This window comes from Leptonychotes weddellii, chromosome 12 (assembly GCF_054177405.1).
Source record: "Leptonychotes weddellii isolate Sample4059 chromosome 12, ASM5417740v2, whole genome shotgun sequence".
NCBI classification, from domain to species: Eukaryota; Metazoa; Chordata; class Mammalia; order Carnivora; family Phocidae; genus Leptonychotes; species Leptonychotes weddellii.
Window position 1 is genome coordinate 72,819,776 of NC_138380.1, and position 11,153 is coordinate 72,830,928.

Genomic DNA, 11,153 nt, shown 5'->3' on the forward strand with positions numbered 1-11,153 from the left:
TAGGTCTTTTTCAAAGTACCAATGTTTATAGAAATGTTTTTAAATAATATGTAAGTATAATAGATGTGATTTTAAGAAAACACATTAAGCAATTTGTCTACACATTAAAATGTCCATAGTGATATTTTTGTTCACCAGGATATAGGAAGTTGCTTGAAAGCTTTGATAGAATTCTGCTGGGCATATGTATTTACATCAGTTTAAATAAAATTGTTTATGCATTATTTTATGTGAATTAAAAAAGAAACACTGCATTGTTTCCCATTATTTGCTTAAAGATATTGGAAAGAGAAGTATATTTTTTTACCTTTTAGATGGAACACTATATTAGATATGGAGGTATGGTGTTAAGTCTTCACTAGTTCCTTTCAGCATAAGGAATGCTAAAGAAATGTTACACCTCACTCCCTTTTTTAATATTTCAGGAAATAGGGCGCCTGGGTGGCTCAGTTGGTTAGGCGACTGCCTTCGGCTCAGGTCATGATCCTGGAGTCCCTGGATCGAGTCCCGCATCGGGCTCCCTGCTCAGCGGGGAGTCTGCTTCTCCCTCTGACCCTCCCCCCTCTCATGTGCTCCTTCTCTCTCTCTCTCTCATTCTCTCTCTGTCAAATAATAAATAAAATCTTTATAAAAAAATAATAAATAAATAAAGTTTCATTGGGCGCCTGGGTGGCTCAGTTGGTTAAGCAACTGCCTTCGGCTCAGGTCATGATCCTGGAGTCCCAGGATCGAGTCCCGCATCGGGCTCCCTGCTCGGCGGGGAGTCTGCTTCTCCCTCTGACCCTCCCCCCTCTCATGCTCTCTCTATCTCATTCTGTCTCAAATAAATAAATAAAAAATCTTTAAAAAAAAATATTTCAGGAAATAAGGTGAGAAAGCAGAATACTAATGATCTGCTCTCTTTTCTCATTCTGTTTATGGTAAAAATAAAATAAAACTCAGCTCATTTTATTGCCTACTATACTAAACCACTGTATCTCCTGATTTGCATTTGGACTGCCATGTGGTTCTATAGGCAAGAGCTTTTATTTAGGGCAAAATACAATGAAAATGTAGGGACCATTAAGATGTTTCTATTCATTTCATTCATATATGTCCATGTTGAAGTGGTCATCAGTGATTATAGTTCTAACATAGGCTATTCTATGAAGTTACGTTTGTAGGGTTCAAAAAGAAGCAAACTTCATTGAGTTTCTAATGTGCTAGATATTTAGCATAGAAATAGAAAATATAAAGGTAGATATTATTCTTAAATGCTGAAAAATGTTAAGTCTATTGCCTACAATCCCATAGTTAGTGAGTAGCAGCACCAGAATTGGAAACCAGATCTGTTTGATTGAAAAGTGCATGCCCATTATAGTATTATACGTCCAAAGTAATTGCTTGTACCTGTAGGAACAAACATAGAAGTCTGTTCATTCACCCAAGTCTGCTATTTTCAGAAGGTATTGTTAGACCATTCAAATGATTATCCTGATTCTTTTGATATGTTAAAAACATCGATGAAGATAAGCAAAACTCATTAGAGTAATTAAAAAATTGCCAACATAGGCATAACACAATAAATGGCTAATCCTTATTGGGTGTTAACTATTTGTACATTAATTACATTAACTTGCCTATTTTATTTAGATTAGTCTATTGTGTGTATCTGTTACCTCTTTATTAGAAAGAAAAATCTTGCCATACACTAGTCAAAGAAATTGTTTTCAATTAGAGATGCTTCTTTGAATGATGTTTCTAAGCCATTCTTGATATTAACATGATTATTGACATTGTTGGAGTCTAACTGAACTGTCATATGATCCCTAAAGGTTTCCTTTCAAAGCTATTAAATGAAAATTCTTTATAATTAAATATTTCAGAAAACTTTTATTTTTCATCTGCAATTAACAGTCTAGGAAGCATATAACATAGAGGTTTAGAAAATAGTCTATTTCCGAGAGAAAATATATTTAGGTATTGTTAAAGAGAATGATACAATTATTTCAGTATACACTGTATAATTATACTGCTTTTATTAGACTTTCATATCACCTGACAGAATTCAGTGCTAGTGGGAGAGATAAGGATATGACAAAAAGTGAAGGTTGAGAATGAATAGGCCTTCAAGGGAGATGATCTTTCTCTGATCTGATAAACCTCTCCCATTCCCTATTTCTGTTTTTTTCTTTTTTTCTTTGTCTTCTTCTTCTCCTTTTTTCTTTTTTTTTTTCTTACAGATCACTGCATATCAAAAGCTTTCTCTGTGATTAGCAGTGTTCTCTCAGAATCTGAGGGCAAGACCTATGTAAAGACAGTTCGCCAGCTGACATATGATTTTTTGTGCTGTTTTTGTTTTTTGTCTTTAGCGATTTCTAAAAATTTGCTGGGAAATTTTCTATTAGCCTAAAATAGTTTTCTACCAGTGTTTCTGGTTTTGGTACTATTATATCTGTATATATTCTCTGAATGTTTGGTGATGTTAACATTTTTAATGGGTTTAATGGAGACTAAATGTTGGTCTTGTAGTATGAGTACAAGCTTTGGAGTCAGAAGCCTTAAAGTCCATTTTCTTAAGCTTATGAGTCCTCAGAATAGTCTTGAAATGATTTTCTGTTTTAAATGCTCAAACCAATAGGTAGATAGGGATGTGTATATATATATATATATATATATATATATATATATAAGATTTTATTTATTTATTTGACAGAGAGAGACACAGCAAGAGAGGGGACACAAGTGGGGGAGTGGGAGAGGGAGAAGCAGGCTTCCCGCTGAGCAGGGAGCCCGATGCGGGGCTCGATCCCAGGACCCCGGAATCACGACCCGAGCTGAAGGCAGACGCTTAATGACTGAGCCACCCAGGCGCCCCGGGGATTTATATATTATTAATACATCCATGACATTGTATATATACTTATCATTCTGTATCCAAGGAATTCTCATAAACACATATGCTGTTTCATTTATGATAAAGCCATTTAATGAATGTGTCTGGTTTATCTTAGTAAGAGCAGAATTGTTTCCATCTCCTCTCACAGGTATTTATGCTGAGTTGAGTCTTTTGTATCTATCTATACTTGGTCTGGTTTTAATGTTTGATACTAGATTAAACTGTACTATAAATTAAATGAGAAAAAACCCACATTTTCCTTACTCTGAATTAAGTTATTGTTACAGGATATACTTACGTAGCCATAGCCATAACTGTAGTTATATACTGAGCAAATGTTCACATTTAATTAGGTAGGAATTTTATCAGTCTTAACGCAATTTGCCAATGGCATTTAGCAGTAGATCATTGGCTTTAAAACTAAAATGTCACTTGACCAGAATAGAAGTTAATTAAGGACTTGAAGTGTCCAGAAGACATGTCAGTTTTCTTTTTTTTTAATTTTTTTTATTTTTATTTTTTTAAAGATTTTATTTATTTATTTGAGAGAGAGAGAATGAGAGAGAGCACATGAGAGAGGGGAGGGTCAGAGGGAGAAGCCGACTCCCTGCCGAGCAGGAAGCCCGATGCGGGACTCGATCCCGGGACTCCAGGATCATGACCTGAGCCGAAGGCAGTCGCTAAACCAGCTGAGCCACCCAGGCGCCCGACATGTCAGTTTTCTATAAGTCATGGCTAGCTGGTCTTTTGCCACAAGAAAGAGCACCATCATCAACTATTTGTATTAGTCCCCAAGACAGACTCCTTAAGTGCAAAGTTCAGTCTTATGCTTTATCATGAAATTTACTAGATAAAACATATTTCATTAATTTTTGCATAAGCAAAGTAGTGCATTTTCATGATTATGTATTTATAGATTTCTAAGCTGGTGATATAAAATTTAGCAACTTTTGAGCTTCACCAACCTTTCAAATACCTTTTTTTTCCTTATACATAGCTACATCTCTTTAAGTTTCTAAAACCATTTTAGAATCTTGCAATAAATGGCATTCCTTCATAAAATGAGTGTTTAAAAAATTATGTATATATATATATATAGAGAGACAATAAGGAAATAAAGCTGATTTGGTTTCTCCTCCTAGGAGAATTGTCTTTTAGAAGTTTGTTGCCGTTGTCCATCCCTTTCAATTTTTTTTTTCTAGAAATAATTAACTGTGATGATTACTGTCATTATGGCTTATTAAACGTGGATTATGTTCATATCATAAGCCATGTGATTCAGAGTCAGATCAGTTAAGTCGTACTTCCTTATGCTCTCCAGAGTAGAGAACAATGCGGTAGTCTGAGCTGGAGCTTTGCAAAGCATGTATGGCTCCGTGGGTGAGAATGTCCCCTAGTGTGTTTTGTTTGTGCGGATGGCATCCTCGTGGGGTGTGTTGCGCAAGGAAAAAATCTTAACATTCCTCTCCAAGACTTAAAGACATTTTAGAGTTCTAATATTTCTTAGTCGAAAAACTTATTTAACTTAGGTAAGTTTTACCCAGTATTTTGTTTAAATTCTCAAAATGCTTAAGTTTATTATTCATCCTATACATATGAACGTTTAGCTGTTCTTGTGTTGCGTGTTAAAAATGAAGCCTTGTATTCTGAATTTTGTCAAGAATATGCCTTCTGGTTTATTTTCGCATTTTGTCTTTTCTTTCTCTATCTTCCCATCCTAAAGTTTTCCTACAGAGACGTTGCTTCCATTTCCGCTTAATTTTTATTCACTTTTTACTACATTTTCACACTGAATTTGAATTTTCAGAAGTATTGTGTTGCAATATCACTGAAAGGCATACACTTTTCCCTTGGTTTTACTCTCTTTAGCCCTTTGTTCTTGTTAGGGATAGAGAACCTCTTTTGGTTACTCTACCTGGTCCTATTTCTAACATTTACTGGCTCTTCTTCTTCTCTCTCTCTCTTTTTTTTTTTTTTTTTTTTTTTGAGAGAGAGACAGAGAGAGGGAGAAAGAGCATCTTAAGCAGGCTCCATGCTCAGTATGGAGCCTGATGAGGGGCTTGATCTCACGACCCTGAGATCATGACCTGAGCTGAGATCAGGAGTTGGATGCTTAACTAACTGAGTGACCCAGGAGCCCCTACTAATCTTCTTTTAATCCATGTTTGCCTAGTGGCTGATAAACTGAAACCATTCTCCTTTTAAGCACTCTGGAGAATTTTTCTTTTAAATTCAGCTTAGGAATTCTTAACTTTTGATCTCCCATTTGGCAGTATTTTATAGTCATCGGTAATACCTACTTAATAGTTTAGTAAGTGAACAGATCATAGTATTAAATAACAGGGCATCAAAATCAGTAACTAATATAAACACTGGCATGAAGATATGTTTCCATTATCTAGTGCAGTCTGGACTTCCTTTGGAAGAGCACTCCCTGAAATACAGTTCATAGTGAAAGATCAAAACATGAACCAGTAATCGTAATCCCCTACAAGACTTATACTTTTCTAAAACCTAACCTGATTGTTTCTGTCTCTTAAAAATGAATTTAATATTTGTATTTATTATATTTACTGTTACGTTCTTCCTGTTTCTGCCACTGTCTTCTAGCTGTGTTGGGGGCAGGTCCTGCTGAACTTAACACTGAATCATCTTCACAAAGGGACATGGAGTGCAAATGGAATCATAATTATCCAAGTTAGATAGCTCACATCTATATTCCTGTCTACCACGCAGTGTTCTAAGCACTTCGCATTAAATCTTACTCACTCAATCCTTTCAACCATCCCCGAGGCCTGCCTTGATATTATGCACCTGAGATAGTTCCCAGGTTTGCACAGCTGGTATGTAGCAGGCTTGGTATTTCAGCCCAGGCAGTCTGGTTTCAGATCTGTGTTCATCACTAAATGTCACCGTCTCTTGTAAAAGCTCATCACCCAGACAGCGCAATAGTAACTCTGAGACATACAAAGAGAAAAACCTGAAAACTATTAGAGAAAGAAAAAAATAGAATTTATCTATAAAATGTGATTAGCAGACTGACAATGGACATTTTGTCTCCAACTGTACTTAACGGAATAATGTTTTTAAAAGTGCTAAAGGAAGAGTCAGGCTAGAATTCTTGAACTACGTGAATGTACAAGAGCAAGTATGAAATAAGGCCATTTTCAGATGTACAGCTTGTGACAGTTTGGTACTTACAGATTATCTCTGAAAGAACTAATAAGAGTGTACTTCAGCAAGAGAGAAATTACTACATTTTCATGGCTTTTGGTAAAACCAAGCCAAAACAAAACAAAACTCAATATGCTATTAAGAAGGTGCCTAGGATAGCGCTTAGCACGTATGGATTGGTCTCTCAATATCATTTCCTTTCTACTTATATAGAAATGTTTGAAGGGTTTACTAAAAACAGGCTTCTACCAAGATGAATATACCCTACTTATTAAAGCTTTCTCTGAAACTGCAATGTTAGTCATTGAAAGAAAGTACTCATGGTGTCCACATTTCTGATAACGTCAGAGGTAGTAAACCATGGTATTCAAGAATAGTAGGTTATTTATATTACTTAAGAGTAAATACACATATATCAACTCTAGTAGATTAGATTACTAAATGATTGAGAAATTATGAATCATAAATAAGGAGTTTCTTTTGCTTTTTATGTCCTTATAATTGATTTGAAAACCCCAGTGCTTTGTGTATTCACAAGTATATATTCATGTGGTCATTTGAATTCTAAGATATAATGTTTCCTTTTCAGCGCTTGGCTTTGGAAGCAGAGAAGGTTCAAGCAGCCCACCAGTGGAGAGAGGATTTTGCGGTAAGGACCCTTTTTAACCACTTTAATTAGTGACGTTTTGTGCTTGATCATTATGATTACATTAACATTTTCTTAGTGAAAGAATCTTAAGATGTTATATGAGCAAAACTCGGCTATATTTTGTTTCTTTAAGGAATTTGCTTTTGGGTAATGAGAGCCAATACGTTAGTCAAAATGTTTTTGCTTATTATGTTCCATATTCAAACAAGTCTTTTGAAATGTTCTCCTATAATCAAAGTTATTTATAAAATTAATTACATTTAAATAGAATTACATTTATAATATCTCAATCACCATTGTAGATATTATGGATACACTAGTTGAAAAACAAGTTGCATTTAACAACTTGGAGTTTGTAAGAAGTGATATGCATATTATCATCACCTTGGTGGTGGGCAATGTGATTGAAGTAAGAATGAATGTATTAAACTTTTATAATTTAATTTGCTCCACTTTCGCTAGAACAATCTTTCTTTTACTGTGGTCTACTTTTAGAAGTTCCAGCTGATACTAGCTTTTCCATATATATTTTTGATAAACTTGTGCCTTAAGAATTACTGAGCTAATTATAGAAATAGCAGAAATTCTCCTGGTAATGACTTTTGTCTGTTTATCTATCTATCTATCTATCTATCTATCTATCTATCTATCATCTATCTATCCATCCATCCATCCATCCATCCATCCATCCATCCATCTTCTCTATCATCTATTTATCTTTCTTTCTTTCCATCTGTGTATCCATCCACCTATCCATCCATCTTCTTTTTTCTATCTCTGTATCTGTGTATCCATCCACATATCTCTTCATACATCTATCAATGTATTCAGTCTTTCAACTTATCTTGTCAATCAATCAATCTTCTTACAGCCAGGGGCACAGTGGAAAAGTTTGCCCTTAATAGTTAAAATATTTATCTTATATGTTTGAATTATTTTATTTATAGTGAAAATCTTTCTAGTTTCTGATCATAGAAAAATGCCATATAACTAATTTGGGGGATGTTTAAAATAGAATTAGAGTATGAGTGACAGCTTGGTACTATTAAATTGGTTTTGAATGTTTTGTAAAACAAAAGTCAAGTTTGAAGGTAAGAAAGTTGTGCTTCAAAGAACACAAAATTGAGGGTTAGGAATTAGCACTTTTGCTTTGTGTTAGCATGATTATGTTATATATCAAAGGAAAATACACTCCATGATATGTCATTTACTTATAATATATGATAAAGGTTAGTCTTCCATGTTTCGTGCTTCTGATGTTTTTTATTTTTACTATATTTTCCACAAATTTATATTTCTTAAACCAATACTTAGTCTACCAGCTGGAGACTCTGTTTAACTCTTGTCAGTTTGTTTGGTTCTTTTACTCAATTGGTCATATTGCCTGAGTTGTTGGTGTCAGGTAGGTACTGGCTTAGTTCATAATTGGACATAATTGGCGTCATCCATAATACATAAAAAAAAATGGTGATTAAATTAGAAATGTAAGTTTGAGTATTGAGGGCAAATTGTAAGCTCATCCAATGAGGGGATTTACGATATTGTTAGTTTCTTTTAGATGAAAGGAACACAAACTTTAATTTTTTGTTGTTGTTTCTCAGACAAAAAGCAGCCAAACTAATTTGTCCAAATAAATATCCTTTTGACTGCTTAATATTCAATGGAAATGGTTTTTTCCTCCCATCTCAGAGGTGGCATAGTAAAAGCAATGTGAAGACATAATGGGTATAAAGCTAGACCTTCTATTTTGCTTAGTATTGGGTTGGTACAATTGGTGTTTTAGTTTAAATTTTGAGTAATTCTTAGAACTCAAAAAATCATTAAGTTTATACAGATCAGCTTATAATATATTGATTCCATTGCTATTCATAAACTTTTCTTCGTGTTAAAAGAATTCGGTAATATTTCTCATAGTCATTTATTAGTTATATGTCTTTTTCAGTTTCCTAAGGAGAAATAATGTGGTCAAGAATAAAGTGGCAAGCAGGGATGTAGTAATGCCATTTATATCATTGGTGTTGTTTCATTTAATTATCATGTTATAGGTTTCTGGTTCTAAGGGTTTCTTTTCCAGATACATTGTAAAACCCTTGATATTGTCAAGTCATTAACACAAAATTAACATTTCTCCTTGCAGAAGTAATGGGCAACCCTTGTCCATGACGCAAGAACTCTCAATGTGTGTAGGCTGTTACCGTATTTTACCATATTTCACTGCATCTGAGCCTTTCTCAGTTGTAAAGCACCCTATCATTTACGTATTGCCAAGAAAGAAACAAAGAAGCCAATTAAATTATGATGCATCAGCAATTTTGAGATGTATTTTGACTTGACACAGGTCAAAATGTAGAAAAGTTTACCTTGAAATGTAACCCCTGTTCTCTGCCCTCTCGGTGCCTGTCCCTACCGAGTAGCACTGCTAGGATCAGTCATGCAAGAGGACGCACTGGTCCCACCATGACACAGAAGCCATTACTCAATCTTACGTGGTTAAATAGAATGTAAATGGTTTTCTCAGTAAGCGTTAAGAGTTCTTAGCAAATAGTGACCTCCATGTAAGAGAATTCTTGGACAAATTCTGTTCTTAATTTCCCCCTAGATTACCTCACAATTTATTTAGGACCTATGAACATATTGATTGACATCAAAAGAGATTGTTAAAGGGAAAACAAGTTAGTCCACTTTAGAGCTCTGTCAACTCATTGCGTGAGTACCTTTCTTGAAGGATTGTAAACAATGTGCACAGAACACATAGCTGTCCCAGTTTGCACACTGAGAATTGATATTTTCCATCTCTGACCATGCCAGCCATACCCAGTCTTCACAACAGTCCTTCCCATTTTAAGAGCCCTTTGAAATATCGTTAAGTTATTCTATGTTTGAAGAATAGAATGTGAATGCAGATTGCCTAAACTCAAATACTGTAACAATAAGACACACTTTTTCCTTTTTCCTTTTTTTCCCCGCTGATAAACCAGATGATGCTTCAATGCATGTCATGTAGCAAGGGTAAACAAATACTTCGAAGCCATAAAACAAATCAAACTTAAATTTGTGGCTAGAAACTAGAGATCATCAACATTAAATCTCCTCTTCTTTCAGGAGACCACCCAAAATAATTGCAAATTTTATCAATGCTTTAGCCAAACATTTAAAAATGTTTAATTTGAAGGTAAGTGCTACCATATTCCAAAAGGTCCTCTTTTTAAACTTTATAATCCTTTTATCTTTTAAGATATTTAACTATTTGTATCAGGGTGATAGTTCTTTAATGCCACCATTAATAATTTAACAGTAGGATGATTTAGAAGGCAGAAATCATTTCCTAAAGGTACGTTAACATTTCCCAAAGATACAATATTCTGATTCTTTCCTCCAGGATAAGTAGGCAAAATTCATTCATATTACTTAGGCAAAATGTTGATTAACATTTCCATTTCTTTAGTGTAGTGAAATCTCAGGAACAGCTAGAACAAAAGGCAAAGCTCTAAAATGCTGCAAATGTTGGCAACAAGAAAAGGCCCATGTAATTCACACTCTCCCTCAGCGCCACTCAGTTCCCAATTGAATGTACAATTGAGCTAACAAAGGGCATACACTCTAAATGGATTAAGATTTATGCGGTCATGCATTTACAAGTTCAAACCAATATTTGTAAATAAGCTGTATCTACCAGCTGCCTTTCAGGTCTCCACGCAACTTATGGGTGTTAAAGGTCACATTTCGTGTCACTTATGATGGACAAATTATTAAGGGCAGGTGGAAAAAGAAAAAAGCTTAGAAAACTAATTGTTCTGCATGCAATAGTTCTTGTTATTTGTACTGAACAGATCTTTTCCAATTGCATTTGAAATCTCATTTGATTACATTGCAATGGTTGGTTAACTTAAGCAATTTTGTTTCCAACTAAGCCTACGATATTAATTGTACTTACACATGTATAAACATAAGGGGTGCCTAATTTGTATTTTAATAAGTAGGATCTTTATGTATGGCTTATTAGCATCAGCTTGTTACTGTGCAGACTGAGTACAGATGTCTAGAAATTGGCCAGTAAATAAAACATTGGAGGAGCCTTTTTTAGCTTCAGTTCTACAGAGAAACTAAATTAGAAGGTGAAAATTTTTCTGGTGAAGCTGAATGTTATTGAGTGTCAATCATGCTAACTTGGTTCTCCTTATTTAGCATTGTTTTTATATCTTTAAAAAAATCACTTTTGCTCAAATTGCATTTTGAAATGTTGCTTTAAGAGTTTTGTGTTTATAGGATTTAAATTAATAGGTATTGGTGTCAGGTATTTAATTATTTCATCTGTCTTATTCATTTCATGGAAATGCATCTCTTCTGTTGATTGAGGAACAAACAATTGTGAATATGTGAACTGTAAAAACATACCATATTTATTTTGGTTACATTATATCAAGATCAACATTGTTCTAAGTTATAAATTGG

General features: G+C 34.4%; 1 protein-coding gene across 1 annotated transcript in view; it reads left to right on the plus strand.

The window, feature by feature from the left end:
* Window positions 1–11,153, plus strand: part of CACNA2D1 (calcium voltage-gated channel auxiliary subunit alpha2delta 1) — a 343,011-nt gene that overhangs the window by 158,419 nt on the left and 173,439 nt on the right. The window contains exon 3 of the mRNA XM_081799703.1: window positions 6,642–6,701. Within this exon, the coding sequence (XP_081655829.1) occupies window positions 6,642–6,701 (60 nt within the window). The remainder of the gene's footprint in view (window positions 1–6,641; window positions 6,702–11,153) is intronic.